Genomic DNA, 20,505 nt, shown 5'->3' with positions numbered 1-20,505 from the left:
AAAAAAGTAATATATAAGCCCTTTTTAGCCACATATACCTAGAAAGATGGAAATTTACAGGTTCGGACCTGCTGACTTCAGTGAAGCTACGCCTAGCCCACTGCCCCTTGAACCAAGGGGCTGTGACACCTTTTCCATCTGGAGAGACAAACGCCGAAGCCTTCTGGACAGGAAGCCCCAGCCCCCTGTACCAGAGAGCAGTCAGGCTGTCCGAATTCACTGGTGACCCATTCCATATGTCAGTACAGAGCTTTAACCTTAGGGGTTCCTCACCCAAGGCTGTTATCCCCAAACCTGCAGTGGCAGAGAAGCCTACCCAAGAAAGGGCTCCTGGTGGTGCTCAAGGTGACATGAAGGTTCCTATGGCAAAGCTGAAAAAACTCTGGTTGCAATCACACAGAGGTCTGTTAGACAACATAGGCCTGTGCAAGATCCCTCTTCGATATATAAGGTCACATTAAGCTCTGGGAGAAATTTTCCCTAGTCAAACTACAGCTGGGATGAATTCATCTTAAGATCTTTGGAGGTTTTTTTGTGTTCTCAGAGCTCTAAGTAACTCTCAGCAAGGCAAACATACACATAGGATATCAATCCACATGCATCAGGATGTAGGCCAGCAGCAGTCTCCACGGGGTTAGAAAAATTTCCTGCATCATCTTGTAATTACATCATTTTCCTTAAAGTAGGGTAAACACTTTCTGGATCATCAGATAGTGGCCACTGTTTGAAACAGGACATCTGCCCACACAGGCCATAGGCCTGACCCCAGACGATAGTTCTTGTTTACCTCATGTCCTATATTATTTTATATAGTCTATCTACGTATGATATAAAATATACACAATATAGATACATAAAATTCAAATAGAGACCTTAGAATTGATAAATACAAGCTGCCAACCCAAACCTTCCCAACACCTTCTCAAGTAGCTTTCGTGCAGTGACGCTGACAACAGTCTGAGCTGCAATTAGAGGGACGTGAAAGTTCAAAGCCACGTCACGGCTTCAGTCCGCCTTTCTTTCCCCCACTTGTTTGAATTTTCTGCTTTTGGTTTTCTTAGGAAGTGTGCATTTTTAGCGGTTAGCTCAGGGGACTCAGTTCTGTTCCCAAATCTGTAGATAAGATACTAAAAGAGACCTTTGTCTTACTCTCCTCATACATAAGAGAAAATAAGAATTTATGTCTCCGAGTTGAGAAATGATGGATCTTTTGAGCTACTTTTATATTCATTGGTTTCACTTCTGCTATTTTTTAACAGTTTAAAAATAAACAGTAAACCACAGAAACAGAATATATTCAGAGAAGTATTTTAATTAAAGGCGCTTCAGTGTCCAGGCTCAGGATACTGAAAATTCCTAGGAGACTGCTGATTTGATATACAGCATACATATATGACAGACAGAAGGATCAATAAATACACGCTTTTTTCCTACCACATAAGCCTTTTGTTTCCTTTCCCCCAGTGCACTTAGGGGACTTTCTCCATCAGAACAGCTCATCTCCAAGTGACACCAGCATGAAAAGTGAAGCTTTTTCTTGCCTGCCTTTATGACTCGTCCATCATTGGTTAGTATTTCCAAGTTTTAATTTAAGAGTGCAAAAGGAAATACTGGCCACTAAGGATCTGGTTTTAATTTGAGAAATCTTCCAATTAATACGAAAGCTTAATTAAAACATCAGTTAAGCGTCCATAATATTGACTTAATGGTGAGAATCTGCAGAAGTGCTCAAGGAGATTTTTTTTCCACGTGTTAAATTAACATTAGTGACTTTCAAAGGTCTTAAGTAGCTGTTATTTGGAGAACGGTTACAAAAATTAAAGCCAGACAGCAATTATGACAGTTTTAGAAGTGCTGGACAGCTCAGCCTTGTTGGAAACGCACTGTTATCCAAAATAAATTCTTCATTTATTTACACAGATCTTTGATATGTATTAAAAAAATCCTTGATTTCCTCACAAATGTCTAACCTTTGGCCACTCTTTAGTGAAGCTGCATTTTCTACAGTGTACTCTTGGAGAACAAAGTACAGCAGCAACTGGCAAAGTTTTTGAAAATACTACTGGGGGGAGGCTCAAGGAGCCAAAATCATTATTTTTGTATGGAGTGTTTCATACCAAACACAAACACTGGGGGGTCTTGACTGAACTCCTTTGCCCTCCTGCCGTTTATGCCTATGATATTGAGCAATTATACAGCTTTGGCTGAAACAGTATGCTGGATAGGAAATTTCTCACTTATTGGGGGGTTTGGACTGTATTCGTCAACAAAAATGGGACCATTTAGTAATCCTAATGAATTTAAGGGGCAAACCATCTCGCTCTGCTCCTCAGATCTAGCCTTTTCCTGAGTTTTCCCATCTTTAAACGGGATACACGTTGCTCTATGCAGTTTGAAACCTAAAGGAAACCCGAGTCCCAAATTAATGTAAAACTACACCACAAATAAGAGTTCTATGGCTGAATAAGTCTGCGGGAGTTGCAATTAATGAGACTTGGCAGTGGCTTTTGCCAGCGTGCTTGTGCTACCGCTGAAGCGTGCACACAGACACAACACAGAGCCTTACACATTGCAAGGGAACTATAAAGGACATGTTCCATTAATCAAACTACTTTGCTTTTGCCCAATACTTATTCCAAACACATCTGCATATTAGAAGGATTCCAAATGATGGAAGTGTTTTGTGTAATCTTCCTTAAGACATCTTTTAGGGAAAGTTTGGGGTTAACCCTTTTTCTCTCTTCACTTTTAGAGTGGAGCTTCTCACGTGAAATTTCTTGATTTCTCAAAAGATTTCTGTACTATTTCAACTCTACACTATAGTTTGTTCTAATACGCACATACACCTTTACGTGTATTATGAATGCATCTCAGATATCACTATTGACCTCAGATGTAACCAGAAGTTTCCTCGAAGTCTGCAATAAATACTCATTTAGTGTCATTTACTTGGTCTCGCAGGCTGGCAAAGGGTCTTGAGCCTGTGGGTGATCGTGCAGAAGACTTTCATATATTATGAATTATATGAATTCTGATAAGAAAAGCCACCTGAGGCAAAGAGGGTTAGCACCCTCTACTAACACACCTCCAGCACAGAACAGGGATATCCCCAACAAGCCAACCAAGTGCGAGTAGCTCCATGGAGGATTTCTGCCAGCAACCATCTCCATGGCCCACTGCAGGCTGCCTGTGCCACCCACAGCCCTCAAAGGCCAGCCCAGGACCCTCCTGCTTTCCTCGATGCCGACAGCCATGGGCTGAGTGAGCTGTCACCTCCCCACAGAGGCGTGCATCCTATTTCACTTCTCTCCTCGTCTTCCCAGACATGTATTTCCTGCAGAGCATCCAGGTTACGAACTCTTTTTTTTTTTTTTGAGGACTGCCAGCCCATTGATCCCTCTGCTGCTGTGCTGGTCAGCAACCTTTGCACGTCAGGGCAGGAGGTGCCTGAAAGGGCTGGGGCAGGGGGAATGTCACCACGCGGAGGCTGCTGTCCCCCTGCCTCCTACAGTGCTGATTAATTAGCACAGCGGCAGTGCCAGGCCCTTTCTGCCAAGCCATGGTTGGGCAACACGCTGACAAATGTCCCGGAACCAAACGTGTACTTTTCAAAAACACAAATTAAAAGATGCAGATTAGCTTAGGGTATCAGCAGCAGTATAATTGCTGTTTTAGGAGGAGGGCCAGCAAGACCGCAAACAACTACCTGTTTTCTCATTGTTCTCTTTTAATAAGAGTCAACTTTGCAATTAAACTACTCCCTAAAAACACACATTGAAATGATTCTCCCCTGGCTAGTAGGTCCGAGCGCTGGCTCCGTGCCCTACTGAAGGAACAGTTACTAGTCTGCAAGCAAGATGTTTCAATACCTACAGAGACGTACTTCAAAGGGTGCCATTGCCATCAGCTCTGAGCATCTCTTCAGAAAGAAAACGCAGGCTCTCAAGAGCAGACCAGATCGGTCCTCTGCAGCTATAACATTCACTGATAATTTCTGTCCAAGAGTGAGAAACAATACTCTGTTATTATTTTCCATTTTCTTAGTTATGGAATGGTAAGGCAAAAGAGGAGCTACATCAGATTATAAAACAGCAACATTCCTCCGACTGGGTAAATCGTTCTGCCTGTACCCAAGGCATAAGGATTGCATGAAATACTTCAGCAGTGTTAGGCCATTACCTTCCATGGGCTCTGTTAGTTTCAAATATCGTACCAGAAACACAAATGGTCTCTTCCATGAGTAGAAACAAGACTAGTGCTACTCCAGCTTTATAAAGTGAAGACAAAAATAAAATGGAGATGACTCAACTTTTTTGTGGCGTGTTTCATTGTGTGAAGTACATCTCCTTTCTTGTTCTGCTGATTCAATGTGCTGTAAATGTCCAAAACTCTTTGAGAGATGGCTCAAAACTCCTTGAATGACCCTTCTCACCTCAAAGAGTTTTCTGTAAGGAAATTTTCACGGACACGCATCCATTTGGCACTTGAGTGTGCAGAGGCCATATAGAGCTGTACATTTGCCAAGCAGAGCCAGACCTCCTGAATTTGGTGCTCAGACAGTTGTAACAAGAGGAAGGACAGCCATTTGTTGTTCCACAGCCTTTTCACTATCCAACATCAAGTTGTCAGGTGTATAAATGCAACAAAATACAACAAACTATGTTGCAGTATTCCACATTTGATGTAGTTCCATGTGAATTTACACACTATTCATTTAGCCAATGTGCAAGTAGAGCAAATATTTGCAATATTCAAGTCACCATCTACAAATGGTTTGTAAATATTTTACCTTTTAAAACCCACAGATTTTGCTGGCAGTCTTCGCTTGCTCTACCAATATATATATATTTATAAAATCAATGGAGAGATGCAGAATAAGATCCCAACACAGGGGTATGCCACTCTGAACGGCAGTCAAAATTCTACAGCTAATGAATACCACAAAACACAGGGGTGAGAACAGAACCCAAATTGCAGTCCCAGAGCTACACTGAGACAGAGAAACTCAGGTAAAAGGGGCAATTGGATTTTAAACTATTTCACTCAGCAACAATTTTTGCTATGGTACGACTATATTAAAACTGCAAAAGGAAGAAAAATAGAGGTCTTAGTCCATGGAGCTGGGTTAGGACAGTCTGGATGCTTCACACAAGTTATAACCTGACCCTTCTAGCCAAGGGGAATCTCTTCTAATCAATGACTGATGAGAAAGGGCTGGGAATACCTTCTCTGTTGCTGCCCTGCTTGATCTTCTGACATAGACCTAGAACTTCTTAATGTTGCCAGTGAAAAAGTGCATTCTGTATCTACCATCTGCTGAAGTTTTCTAACACCCTAAAGTGTCCAGAACATGAATAATCTTGCTCCTAAGGACTATATTACTTTGTTTTCATGCTTTTCCCCTTGGTAATTAGGACGTTCTGCATCCCTCCTGCGTGTGAAGGCAGACTGCCTTACTAGTGGCACTTGAGAGGAATGACAAACATTGAGCAGCTTGTGCTGCAGCCTCACCATCCCTGCATTCACAGAGCTCCTGCTGAACTCACACAGCTCCCGGGGGACAAAAGCACACACTAAACACTTCACGAAGCACGAAGCAACACAACGCTTTATCGGGGACCCCAAATTACTCCACTGATTTCAGTGCAATGAAACCTAGGTGGCTTTCAGCACGCCCAGTCCAGCAGCACAGAGGGGCTATTCCTGATCTTGCCGCCCCCTGCACACGACGGGGCAATGCACGGAGCATTTTAACAATAAATAAATCAGGCAGCATACAGCTTACAAGCATGTAGCACTGCTGCCTACCTAAAAGTCGTGGTGGTGTGCTTTAAGAGCATTCATGTTATCACCTGATCTTCCCTACTTACCATAATAATTAATGTACAAGCAGTGCTCAGAGGGACCAGCTCCAAGGCCACAGAGGGGAAGAAGAAAGAGCACATTTCAAGAGGATTCCTTTTTTTCAAATAAATAAAGAGGTACTTGGAAACCATATCAAATATCTAAAGCTGAATTTAATAACCACTTTTTACAGAGCTTTTTTGTTTTCTCTTGAATTATGCAATATTATCTGAAAAAGTAGCATCTATAATTAACTGACAAGAGGACTGGAATTAAGTAGGAGGGAATAGTGATAAAAAGCATGCTCTTTATCACCCAAATTTAGTGAATTTGTACTTAAATTGAGGCTTGGGGGTAAGAATACAGTAGCGAGAAATTACCAGTCCAACTTTTAAATGGGTGTAACACTTTTTTTCTTCCCTGCTAGTCTAAAGTACAGCAGAGATTTCACTCATATCCACAAAAGCCAGCTCTCATGAAGCAAAAATGGCACAAATAATTTAGTAAAAAAGTGCTGAACATGCTTTGTCCCGTTGCCAGCAGTGGCACTGTCCTAAGCTGACTTCCCTGCAGTGTCCCTGGGTAGGCAACACATTGGCCTGCAGGACCAGCTCAGCGCTGGCCGACCAGTCCTCGCCTCTGACCTTCCTCCTCCTCCCAGCAACCCCCCATCCAGGCACCAGCCTGCCCTCCTCTGCCAGTGTACCACAGGCCCCAGTTCTGAGACCACAGGTTCACCCGCAGCCTGCCTCTTCACTGACACGGGGAACCCCAACAGGTAAGCCATTCACCTCCCCGACATCAGTCGTGAATTCCTCCTGAGAGGACACCACCTCTGAAAAACACCCTGTGGATGAATGTCTCCATCACAATGACGATTCTGGCCCTGCTGAGCCCTTTCCTTCCTGAAGTTCTGCTGTTATAAGAAAGCATCCCCTTTGAAGATCAGACAGTCAGAATAAATTAGTGTTTAAGGGAATTAACACTTACTCAATCCTGCAAAATTATTTAACGTAGACTAAATTCAAGAGAAAAAGGACAGGGGAATTTTTTTTTAACCAAGAGGAAAGCGTAGGAAGTGGGTAACATTTACTGAACATTGCTGTGAAGTCGCAGCAAAGGTCTCAGCCTTCCTTGTCCTCCAGCTGTGGCAGCCCCTCTTGCCTTGCCCGGCACCTCCATGGCCAGGGCCAGGGCCCAGCCGCTCCTCCGAGTTACCTGGCGCTACCCCGCGAGCATGAAGGCGACAGATCACTCCCTCAGCCTTTTCTAGTGAGTACAGGTTGCCATAAAAAGCAGACAGCTCCTGGTACAGCCAGCTAATTATATGGTTGCTACAAAATAACGGAAACCCAGAGTAATTACGCTGTTGTAGGCATTACTGCTAACATGCTAACTCTTATCAGCAGCGCTGCGGATAATTAGCTCGTGTCACCACACCAGTATTTTACTCCGTGTGCAGTTTTGCACCTCAAAAAAGGTAAAAGAGTTCCGTGATTAATAACTGCTCCTGAAAGTTTATAAAAGACCCAACTGCTCGAGAGACAAAGGAGCACAGAAGCTTCAGCTGGCCAAGAGATCAAGTGCCAGCAACAAATGCACTCTGTGATGGAAAACCTGATTAAAATTTCTCACAGAAATCATTATGGGTGAGAAACTAATTGAAAGACCTCCCTCCTGCCAGAGCTTTGCTAGAAAGAGAAGACTTCAAAGACGTAGAGGGAGAGCTAATGTTTTCACACTTAAAACCGAAAAAAGGCAATCCTCATGTTTGTGTTTGTTCAGTACACACTTCTCAAATGTTGCCCCCTCACGCTCTAAATCTGCTGGGTTGAAGATCTAAACCTTGAATATACAATGCACTTTAGCTAGGGTGGATGGTGCTATTCTTCCATGCTGTGTGCCTGTCTATTCATGCGCTTTTCTTCTTTCTTCTTCAGACTGATATATAGTAAACAATATGGTTAGCCACTTAAAATTCTCGAGGTTATTAAAATGTGAGCAGCGTTTTTCTTCTCTCCTGGATTTCATCTGGAACCACTACCTAATTAATATCCAGAACCCAGCAGGAATCTGAATAATAATAAATATAAAAAAAACTTTTGTTGTTCCTTGAATAAATCTGTGTAATTTAAACCATAATCATGGGGATTTCATCAAAAGTAACTCGGGTCTTCCAAATCCCACATCATCGTTACAAACAACTTTGTAGTGCGTTTTCCAAGGCAAGATATCTCTGTGCTTTCATATTTTAAAGGCAACATTTCTAATGACGACAAGAATGCATTTTATATGTAAGCAGTAGAATCCGGACGGTTTGAATCCCATGTACTTCCCCATATCTTCCACCAACGTGTACACCGTACTGTAAGGGATCAGTTCATACAAATCCTTCTCTCTCTCAAAGACACATTGTCTTATCTGTCGAGCGCTAAGGTGCAGTTGGAGTATAATGCAAGTCCATTTCTCACAAGCTTAGAGCTTAAGCACTTTGTTATTGGTTATTAGGGCTGGACTCCTAGAGATAAACCTACAACTACTATACACCAGTGAAGGGCAAATAAGCAAAATCCCTGACAGAAGTCTGTTGTAAAATGATGAATAAGCCTCCTAAATTGCCATAAGGCGCTAGTCACAATGGAATTGTATTTGTCAGACATGCATTGTAACCCTAAGGTTATCATAGTGGGCCAGCAGATACAGGAGGAGTGCTTAACACTATCACCCCCTAATCATATCTCCTACAGGCTAAAAACTCTGCAGGGAGCATTACCACTTAAAGAGGTGGTAGTGTTTCTATGGACTGAATGTAGACAGCTTTGGATATAAAGAAAAAACCTACAGAAAAGGCTGACAGATACATTCACCCAGGCCACTCACCAGTATATCCGGAATTGAGATATAAAAAAGTCCTCACAAATCATATCCCCAAGGCTGGGGTTCTAAATAATAAAATACTGTAGATTACTACTTTATTAGTTTTTAAAAAGCTTATGAAAAATTATCTTTTGCCTGTGGGAAGACATTTTATCAGAAATTATAGCAACTCCAACAGTTTTAAGATATCAAATCTAGAAACTAAGCAGCTGTAGGAAATAGATGATGTTATATGCTATTCGAGCAAATTAAATTCTCAAGTTCTAGCACCCCTATAAGTTATTTCACTGTATTTATCTTAAGCTTGACTAACACAGATGTACAGTGCAAGCCATGACAAGCTAGTATTATAAATCCTTTATATCACTGGAAGTGGTAAGGAACACAACAGAAGTCTTCTTCCTCACTGAAAAATACCAATTCAGGGAAACGTTTGCACTCGTAACCTTCTGTCTGGACCTGATGCGCACCACAGGACATAGACAAGTGAGCAAAAGCAGTTCCAGAACAGTCAAAAGCCCGGTGATTGGGACACCCCCCAAGAAACACTTCGGTCTTTGCAGGATCTGGAGCAAGGAATTGACCTCGGGTTTCCCTGTGGCCCAGCTGACTGCTCTGGTCACTGGGCTGTCGTCATTCTTGCTTGCTTTATTCCCCACCCCGCTCTCTATGGGCTATTGAACATTTGATTATTTATACCAAGTAGAACAACTCCAACAGTAGAGATTGAGATACACTGCATACACCTGCTCTTTCATTCATATTTCTGCATCAGAATAAAAATTTCAAAACCTTGACTCTTTTAGGACAAAGAATCATTTTCTCGATAGTCATACATATTATGTGACAAAAGAGAAAAGAAAATTGTCACAGCATTTGTAATGCTACATTTCATTTTTTTCCATAGTTGTTTGTAATCGTATATAATCACAAATATATTCAATATAGTAAGTCTTGGGAAAAAGAATTAATTCTGATCATTCTAGTACCAGTTAAAGAGTCCTTGTCCTTAAAGGACTGAGCACAAGGCAGTTCTCATTCTCATTTCAAGCATTTATCAGCTCACTAGTAGCATGCTGTTTTTTAAATATTAGGCGTAATTTTTAAGTATAGCAGAAATAGCAGAACAAATGATTTCAATAAAATCTATTTAAAAGAATCACAAATAGAAGGGGCAGTTTTAAAGCACAACACTATAAGATAATAACTAGCAACAAGTTAGAGCTACGCATTACAATTCCTCTGCAGTCTTTGTGATGATTTAGAAAGCCTTTTGATTTCATTTCTGTTTAGGCAAAAGAAAAGTAAGTATCAACTGCTCTGCAGTGATACAGCAACAGAGCATAAGTGCTGGTTTTACTGATCTAAGAAGATCTAATTAGAAGCCCAATTTCTGGGCGTTTTTCAAGTGCTTTCTTTAGTCTACATTAGAGTCATTCATATGAACCTCTACTGCTTTATATCATTTGTTCTCTGGATTCTTTTTTACCACTCATGTAAAAAAAAAAAAATCAGTTTCCTTCACCCAAAATACAGAACAAGTAACCAACTACTTTGAAGTACTTCCAACTCTGTTCTAAGAAAAGTTGGATTTCAATATTTATGAGATTAAAACACCACAAAAAAAAAAGAATATAGTCTTACTAATCTGTACTGAACTGTACTAATTTGTACTGAATGACAAATTCGGATGCTGCAAGAAACCACAAGGGAGTAAACTCCTTGGACTCAGCAGGAAGGATATTCTCCTATAACCACAAAGGACAGAAAGACAGAGCTCCCTTTCAGGTGCTGGCCTCTCTGTTCTGACCAGGAAGATAAAATTTTACTACCTCCTGTATGCCCGTATATCCATGCACTAACATATATATGAAGCACATCACTTCACCTAAAATCACCGGTGGGCCCCATTTATAAACATGCTCATCCTTTGACTCAAAGTCAATACACAGTGCTCTCTGCTCCCGGTACTCGGCTGAAGTTCCCAGTGGTTCTCTAGGGCAGACCCTCCTCAGCTTCCCTGCACCAAGATCCCAGCATTTGGATCATGTGGGGTTTGGTTTTGTTTTTAAGAAGGTGCCTACTATTTTTCTCCTGCTAGGCACCTCTCTTCCCATATCCCATGTCTCCTTGGCTCCGCTGCAATTTAATATGATGGAGATTTACACCCCTGGAGTGCGTAGCAATGCTTTTCAGGAAAGAGAGTCAGCCTTTTGGCTTCTCAAGCCAAGAACTCAATTTCATTGATTGTTTGATTTATGGTGCAAAACCACTTATTGCACTTTACACAGTCACCACTCTCACTCTTTCTTGGTCTAGAAAACCATTGTTTAAGTAACAGCAACAGTGCTTTTCCTGCCATGGAAATTAGTATATTGCTGTTTCCCATTTGAAAGTAAATACTAAGGCTATCAGGAACAAAAAGATAAGACAAAGAAAGCAAAACTGTGCATCAGAAACACTCTTACCAAGGAATGCTAGTGAGTATCCAACAAAAGTTTTTCTACCTTTAATTTTCAGCCTTACATAAGCTGAGACAAAGTACTTTCTATAATGTTGCAATCCCACACGTATGGGATATGCAGACATTTAATGTGATATGCAGCTTGAACCCCACCAAAAGAGTCCTTTTGAATTACTGTAAGCACTATACTTGCCCTCCAGTGAAGCTGCATTTGAAGAGCAGCCAGTTAAAGCAGTTAAAGCCCTCACTCAGGTGGCAGGTAAGTGGGTAAAAGCTCTCCATGTGGAAAAGGTGGGAATGTTTTTTTTTTTTTTTTTTTTTTTTTTTTTACAAGGTGTGGTGTGCTGTTGGCATCACAACGCCATTCTAGAGGGACTAAGGATGGGATTGCAAGAGGTAAGGTATTATTGGGGAGGAAATGATCAGGAAAGAACTAAACTGTTCCGCGTGATTAAAAAAAAATACAAGAATGTGACATCTCCGTGATGGCTACAGCTGAGGAATACCCATCCTAAGGTATTCAGTTACATCAGAGTAGCTTCTTCTGCTTTGCACATGCATGAGTAGCCTTTGAGGCGCTAACCTCTGGGATCAGTAATGGCAGATACTATTTTCTTTTCTGCTCAACCCTGAGCTTACAGAAAACTTCCTCCCAGCTCCTCTGATCCCTCCACCAGCACTTCACCCCAGCGCACACACAAGTTACCCAGCCCCTCTGAATACCCACAGCAGGTCAACTGCTGCAGGAAGACAGGCTGAAGAACTGCCACTGATGCCAGTAAAAATCACAACATAATGGGTGATAATGCTATCCTATGCAGGATATCAGCTTTCCCACACCTACAGAGCACTGCAGAGCTATTTGTGGGAACCTGCCTCACCACCAGACATACATCCTTCTCCTTCAGGAGCACTGCAACCTTCATGTCCCAGCGCAGACAGGCAAGGCTGGCCAGCACACAGTCCAGCAATTGATCCCAAACTCCAATGCTGGCAATAGCGGCACTAAAGCATTTCAAATACAAGTGGAGAATAATTTATTTTATAGGTAAGGAGCAGTAGATGGCACTCTCCGCTCTGCTTAGCAGCGAGCAGGAGCTCAGCAGGGGGCACTCTGTAATTAGAGGTAACTCCTGGTGCAGATCTCAACCCCAGTACCAGCCGCCTACAGCCATTAAAGGTCTTCTGACATTTTTCCCACAAAGAAAAATACTTAACTCCGCAATCATGTGCAGCACCATAGTTCCCCATGCCCGTTCACGTGCTAGGTTCAAATCACTCTGCACAGGGTTACTGGAGAATCCCTGCCCCATCCCCCTAGACGTGGCTGTGCTTCAGGGACCTCGGTGGAATGACCAGCTCTGCTGGCCGGGCTTCAGCGAGCCGTGGGTGGCCACCTATGGAGGAGCATTTTTTCCATATCAGAACTGGATATTAACTGGAAGAGGATCAAAAGTAGAAGGAAGTGCAAGAAAAAACAGTAGGAAATTGGGTGGCTGGGAAGGCTGGAGTGAGCATTACCTCAACCAAATTAAACTGAGAGACAGACTGACCGAGTTGTGGTATCTGTTTATTTTGTCTTGTGACATGAAAGCAAACCCCGGAAAAGTGATGCACGCTTACTCAACAGATCTGCTTCCTGCACGTTCAGTCCCTCCTGGAGCCAGAGGGACTCCTCCAACTCCTACAGCTCCAACAGATAAGCACACGTGTTATTCACTGATCACATTAAACCATTTTTGCTATGGAAAAATAATTTTCGCTGTAAGGCATTACACCACACAAGCGATTTTATGTACCTTTGTGCATTACATACACACACAACCTTCTAATCAAACAACAGCCTTGACTCATACTGAAAAACCCAATGCCACCAGACTTGCACACCACTACTTCAAAACTACAATTTTACAATACTACAACTCTGCCTGTTCTTCCACATTTCACTTGATCTCTCCTTGAAAAAACAGCACAGTTCAAGTCCCACAGTCCATGGTGAGCACACTACCCCCTCCAGCTTCCACCAGCGCTCATCCAAATGCACACTGTGCCCAGAAGAAGGCTGATGGATGTCAGCAGCTTGGGCTGGGAGCAGCGATGTAGGGGAGATGGAACAGAGAGGGCTGAGCAGGTCAGGGGCTTCCATTCATCTCAGCTGGGGCATAAATTCACACATGCTCTCCTGGGTAGGCAGGTCTGAGGGCTTTATAAATCATACAGAGAGTTGCTCAGACATTTTCCTGTGAAACATATTTATGTGAGAAAATGCCAATTTATCACTACAAAAAACATTATATGGGTATGCGCATTCATTTAGAAAAACCAGTGAAGGAACCCCAGCTAACCAAAAGATTCCCAATGGAAATCTCAGTTGGTCTCTAGCTTGCCTGCCTTGCCTGTTTGCAGCCACAAAACTGCCCACTCCATGGCAGTCATGTTCCTGAGCCATCAGGGCTTGGACTGCCCACATCCATCAGGTACAAGTCCCACCATGCTGGAAAGAGTTTAATTCCAGGTTCCTGAAGCTACCCAGCTCTCCCTTCCCAGGGCCAGCAGGGTCCCATTGAGTTCACAGGGCCTTGCAAAGACTCAGAGCAAGCAGAAATAATTTTCTCCCCATGACTGAGATGTTAAGTCCATGGGAAACCTGGGCTGCCTGTTCTCACAGATCTCTCTGGTAATGGAGAAATATCATATAGCAATGAACAAGAGGAGGTGTGCCCAAGTATCAGGGTATTGCTTTTAGGAAGATTAGCTTCAAACTTTCAGAAGAAAAGTCTCATGCTGGACAGTAGCACAAAGTCCATTTTTTTCTAGTATTCACTAGAGAAGTGGCTAGGACAAGTTTCTAGGTTTTATTTGCTTGTTTTTACCTCAAACAGAAATAGAGAATAACAAAAAAGGCTAACACTTTCAGTGCCCAAGTACAGGAATTATTGCTGTTAATTTACCACACTGCAAAATAACATTTAAAAATCATCAGAACACCACAATCATATATTTGGCTGCAGGGTTAGAAAATGAAATAAAAAAAAGGAGCCAAGCCAACCCAACACTTTCAATGCCAAATACAGTAGCGAAGTCCAGATCAGAAGTGCCCCTCTCTGAGAAGCCCACTCATGACGAAAGGTTTCCGATACGACACGGTCGCCACATGCTGCCTAGGAGTTGCCTTGAGAACAAAATCTGCTCCTGCAGTGATGGTGATCAGAACTGCTCAACTCCTGTGTTTGGAGGAAAAGAAAAGGCAGCAAGCACAACTCTGTTGAATTAAATGTTCTAAACAGACCAAAAAAGTTGTACAAGGGCATGACTTCTAAATAAAGTGAAATGTCTTTATATAAGTGTTTGATTACTAAAGGAGTGCATTGGAGAAACCAAGTCTTTTTTTTTTTCACAAAAGCAAATCCAGAGTTATTGTTACACTGTCCATTTATATACTGGCCAAAAGCTATTTTCTGTACCAGTGTCCTTTCACCTGCTCAGAATAAATCTACCTCCTCGTGAGGTAGATTAGTTACTATTATGATAGCTCTAAAACTAAATCCGTATGTTACAAGCTCAACTGTTCCTACACAGACACCAAAATAAATCCAGTGATTTACTGGAGTCACTTTGGTACTGAGAGAGGGTAAATCTGGCTCCGTGTCATTTACAGTAACATTCTCAATGGTGACAAAATACACAAAGTTGTTTAAGTCTGAATTAGCGTGAAATCAGGCTGAGAAGTCTGAATTATGAGTGAGAAGAGTAAGGTTAGAGAAAATCTGCATTATGTACTTGCACATATGAGCTGGGGCTTCCTTTCTCCAGCTTGCAAAGGAAATAATCATGAAAACGTAATAACGCAAGATCGAGTTTCTTTTCACCCACACAATGACATTGCTAAAGTCTTGAGTCACACTACAAAAATTGTCATTATTTATTGCTCAAAAAAAACACCAAACACCCACCACATCTTTAACAATTACAGTGAATCCCATCATAATGGATGCACAAAAAGTTAAGAAGTTTATACTAATATCCAGATAGCATTTTATTTGTTTTTGAAGGTAAGCTGCTCCTATTTTGCACCCATTTGAGGAGTGATGCTGGAGCCATTGAGCATCTTTTGATCGATTTCCAGTGATTTGGTACCAAGCACTTGTAAAGTCCCACTTAGTAAAGTCTCTTATTTGCCATCTTGGTGACTCATATGGAAAAAAACCAATGAGTTGAACTACAAAATCCCCCAAATCAATGTCTACCATCCATTTCTATTTTGCTTTCGTTTTTGAAGCTGACAAACACTTGGGTCAACCTTTGCTTGCATTAAATTGAAAAGAAAGCTCATGGTATCAGAAAGAAAATGCAGATGGGTTCTGACAATTATTTTTCAGGAAGTCTTAGGGGAGCTAAACACAGTCTGATGAATAACTGCTCATTTTTAGTTAATTTGTCAGTATCCTGGTACAACTGCATGAAGTAGAACACCACATTTCAGTTTGCCAAGCATCTACTAAGTGGATTACTTGTGCATACACAGACTTCCCACCTCCCATGGAAGTCAGAAAGAAGAGGTAGGGAATGAGAATGGCCTCTTGCCCTTTGTCTCAAAAATCATGAAACTAAGAAGCAAATATGAATTAGAAAGGGGGCCCTAGAAGTAATGGGCAGATCTGGGAATCAATCATGCTTAACATATGCCCCTGCTCCCTTTGGTATGTTCAAGCGCACGGCTAGAAGAAACCACTGTAATAAACTGGTCCAACCTCCTTGTGCAAGAGACCGCGAGTCCTGCCTGAAATAATGCCTGCTTGAGTTAGTTGTTAGATTTTTTTTTTTTTATTCCTAAGGGGAGCAGCAGGAGGAGGGCTGCACAATGAAATCCTTGCTCCTTTGCAGCTTCCCCGTGAGGCGCTGCACCCCGCAGCGTGCTCTTCACCAGCTTTTGTTATGTCTCTCCAGCAAGCTTTAATACAAACGGGTTACAAGCCAGTCCTTAAAACAGCCCGCCTTTGCCTTTACTGCCATTCAGAGAGGTTTGACTTTGACTAATACTCGTGTGCTAGTTTATTTTCTTTTTAAGCAAGCTGATCAGGTCTCAGTCCGCAGTTTCCACTCTCGCTGCAAGCAGCCCACTGCTCCAGGACCACTGTGGCCTGATCTACTTTCAAAGCCTTTAACCCAGTTCTAATTTTGCTGCGAGCGTATCTTTAAAAAGAAAAATTGTTATGATGACAGCTAAAGAAAGCTGAAGTCTCTGGGGCCAGCGTCATGTGTTCGCATCAGGAAGCTGACCACCGTTGTTAAAAATTAAATGTTTGACATGAACTGAAGTCACAGAAAAATATGATTCAGTCTTTCAGCAAGCACTGTTTATGAAAGCTTGAAAGAGCTGAAAGCCCAGTATGATTTATATCCTGGGAGCTGCTATGCAACTTTAAACATGTTCTTTTTTCAAGTTCATCTTGTCATCCATAGATAAATATAGATTAGGACAAACCAAAATAAATGGGTGGGTACCAAAATCCACAAAACAACTAACCATAATGGAAGTGCTTGTTCTTCTATTCAATAGCAAAAACAGCATATACTTGGTTTAAATAGCCAGTTGGGGTAAAATGAGTATTATTGGACAGGAACACTTAACCAGCATGATCCAAACAAGTCAAAAAATAGCCAGAGTACAACCACATAAAATAAAACACTGACCAGATTTAAGTATAATTGGTCACCCTCCCATGTTTTTGGATTCCTATTATTATAGCTTAGGAGACTCTGTAATGTACCTTTGGAAAAAGTCAAATGGTTTCACTGGGTTTCTAACCTTTGCACTTCAGTAAGATGATCTGCTGAGAATGTTACTGTATGAAACTAAACAAAAAAAGAGTCCACTTTATTCAGAGGTGCAGCAGACACTTACGTGACTGTTCATCATCACCAGTGCCTCCAGCCCTGTTTGCTTACCATATCCTGATTATGCAGGCAGTATGTGGGCAAAGCTCACTTTACATGTTCCACCATAACAAGCTACCCTATTTTCAGCATTAAAATGGCATTTAAATAAATATTTATGTTACGTCATTGGGAAATAAAGGCCAGACAGCATCCCACTGTGTTTCTCTCCAGGATGAGCAAAGCCAGCGATCAGACCACAAGTCCCCGAGCACACGAGGGAGGACAATTTGGCAACGTTACGTAATGCAGCAGGCTACCAATGGACCCTTTGTGCATCCAAACAAATCCCATCCTATTTTATCCACTTGGATTTGCTATAGTTACACTTTTCTAACCATTTCAGCCTCTGCTGCTCTGACCCTCTCTGATCGAAGGACAAGGAACCTGAATTCCTCCCCCAGTAGTTACTCCTGGCAAGGTCCCAAGCAGCTCTCCTCATGCCAGGGAGGTTTGGGGGTTGCCCTGGGAACATAGGGAGGACCTTGGTGAACTGGCCTACTGCAGCCAGCACAGGGCTGGCCAGGTTAGCTCTCACAAGCACCTTCAGGAATGAAAAAACACACTAGTGCCATTTCCTATTGCAATATTTATAAAACAGTCACACCTGTATAGAGAGAAGCCCTGCAAAACTTTGCAATGATACACAATCCTTCAGAAGTAGGGAGCACAAGCTTTAGCTGGAAGCACTTAAAAGTTATTGTACGCACACACATTTGGTAATTTGTTCATGACACCTCCACTGTCTTGAGAAAAAATCATACACGACTGTCTCCATTGTTTTTTCCTGGTTCTTAACCTCAGCCTACCACCTTCTTTTTCTTCTCTCAGTCTGTAAGATGGTCTGGGAAGGATTCTCTCTCCTTTAATATTTAGAAAGGGCCTAAAAAAAAATCACAGCCACCAAATAAGCATGTATTAAACGGCATCCCAATTTCAGATCCCAAGAGACTGGAAAGTGCAATTCAAACAGCTGCTTTTTTCATTTATGCATCTCCAAAGGTCAGCCATGAGCTTGAATGTATAATACATAATCTGCCTGTGCTCATCAAGGGAGAGGTCCAATCCTCAGTCATTTTAGGGAGGAAAGAAACCAGCCTGGCTAACACCTAGTAAGATGCCCTGTGGGAAGTAAAACTGGTGTCAGAAACAATGTGGGTGATGGTCAGCTCTTTATCTAATCTTTATAATAGTTGATTCACTCAACACTTAGGCTTGAAATTCGCAAGCAACATATAATCTTTGACTTCAGGAAAGCAGACTTCAAAGGAACATCGCTTCCTCAGACAAGCTGATTGAAACTTTGTAATGTACAGAATCTCACCATTAAGCATAAAAGCCATGATAATTCTAAGTCAATTTATAATGCTTCTTTGTTTTGCATTTTCTTTTAAATAACAAGCTTGTAAATCATTAATAATAAGATGAAGACATTTAAAACATTTGTGTGAAATATTTATAACCAAATTTGAAATACAATATCACCTGAGGTGAGAACTGCATACCTGTGGAGCGTAAGCCTACTGCTACTGAATTTATGAACTCCAATTTAACAACAGTTTATTTGAATTTGGTTTTAAAGTTTTAGTTCCCATGGAACTGAATGGCAAAATGCAAATCAAAAATTCATGCTGCATCTGAAGGGAGAATGCAGTATATTTCCCATACAGAATGAAGGATATGTAATTCACAGCCATTTTAATGTGGCATGAACAATTTACAGAAAAGCATAGTCCAGGAAAAATTATAATTAAGATATAAAAGGGGAGATCTGTGGTGTGACAAAATGTATGTTGTGTAATGCAGTAGTAATACATAGGGATATTTAAGTTACAATTATTTTGTAAACCTCCACAAAAAAAAGTCACCCAACCAATACAAATCATTCAGCCAGAATTTATCAAACAGATTTGAATGTGTGAAACCAAGCTGAATAACACGGAAGAATTCATACCTCATTAGCAAATCACCAAATTTCTAAAATCCAGTCCCAGGCAGCCCTTCTGGTCACCACAGCCCAGCCATTTTTCTGGCATTAAGTAAAAATTTGTGCCACAGGCACTGCCACCTCGCCTAAACATTTTTTGTTCTACCCACATCATCAGTCTCAGGACACGACAAGTAACTAATCTACTGATTCCACTTTCTCTAACAAAAGGAAGCAGAATGGACAAAAGCAGTCCAAAAGACGGTTAAAGAATATTTGCTACCCCTGTAACTGTGCATGCCAAGTGGCTAAGGCACATTTGCCTTACAGGCACGGGTTAACAAATTCCCAAACCAATAACATCTGAGAGTGGTATTGTTTCTGAGTAGTTTGATACCTTGCTTACTTTTTGGTGTTTCAGCTGCTTGGTAAATAGGATAACATCCAAAAATACATTTATTTTTGGTATCCCCTAAGCACTTCAGTTAGCGAACAAATTGTGGGAATTAAAGCAAACAAACAGTTCCCTTCCTGGCTGCAGACACTGAACCGGTCCTAGTGACATTAATTGGAGTGGAGTTCACCTTGAAGGTAAATAGCCCTTCGCTTATGTATTTGCAGAGCTGTTGGCCCTTCTGGTCAGACCCAAAACCAAAGTCTCCAAACACAGACCAACTGTATTTTTATTAAGGGAAGGTTTGGTTGGTAAAATGGTGCATTAACACTATTGCTTGTAGATTTAATAAGTGAGAAGAAAATTGTGGAAAGCATTCCGGGGCAGCCATGCCACAAATGTTGTGATTATCAAGGGTTAAACAAATGTAACAGACAAAAAAAGTTGATAGAGGCTATGTACTATCAGATAACTCAAGAAGTGGTAAAGAAAGTTTTAGAGGAAAAATAAGAAAACAGTAGAGCAATTTGCCCACTGAAGAAATGTCAAACACTAGGGACTGGTTCCATTTTCTGTCAAAGCTTTCCTAGGCCACAGCACCCATGAAAATCCCACTGAACCAAGTTTCAGCTCTCCCCATGACACGCACATTTTCTTTCTTCAGTAAAGAGCACGTTTTGTCTGCTAGGCAAAGGCCCTTGTATTCTGCACAGCTGGGGGACTTCAGACATCCTTACACAGACTGATAGCATAATGTCTTGTTTAGCTAGACTATACTGTCACAGACAGTTTGCCTTGAACAAATGACATGTTAACAGTTTGCTCTGCATGTAAAAGCACTGTCATATCTGAAACCTGAGATCTGCAAGTACAGAAGAACACGGAGAAGTCTAACAAATTGCTTGAAGATGCCACAGGACATTTCTGGTGTGTGTGCTCAACTCTTGCCAATACCACATGCATGACATGGTATCGGTTCTCTAACAGAAGAGAATCCCTCTCCTACCACCTCTCCTAAATGCATCACATTGGAATAGGAAGCTCAGATTATAAATCTGGTCC

At 41.6% G+C, this 20,505-nt stretch overlaps 1 protein-coding gene across 1 annotated transcript in view; it reads right to left on the bottom strand.

The window, feature by feature from the left end:
- The window catches only part of LOC308176830 (uncharacterized protein), a 472,043-nt gene that overhangs the window by 175,514 nt on the left and 276,024 nt on the right, over positions 1–20,505 (bottom strand). The window contains exon 11 of the mRNA XM_080553100.1: positions 17,935–18,005. Within this exon, the coding sequence (XP_080409226.1) occupies positions 17,935–18,005 (71 nt within the window). The remainder of the gene's footprint in view (positions 1–17,934; positions 18,006–20,505) is intronic.

This window comes from Anser brachyrhynchus, assembly GCF_964034855.1.
Source record: "Anser brachyrhynchus genome assembly, chromosome: 12".
In the NCBI taxonomy this organism is placed as follows: domain Eukaryota; kingdom Metazoa; phylum Chordata; class Aves; order Anseriformes; family Anatidae; genus Anser; species Anser brachyrhynchus.
The sequence above is the reverse complement of the archived record's forward strand: the minus strand, read 5'-3'. Positions and strand labels throughout refer to the sequence as shown.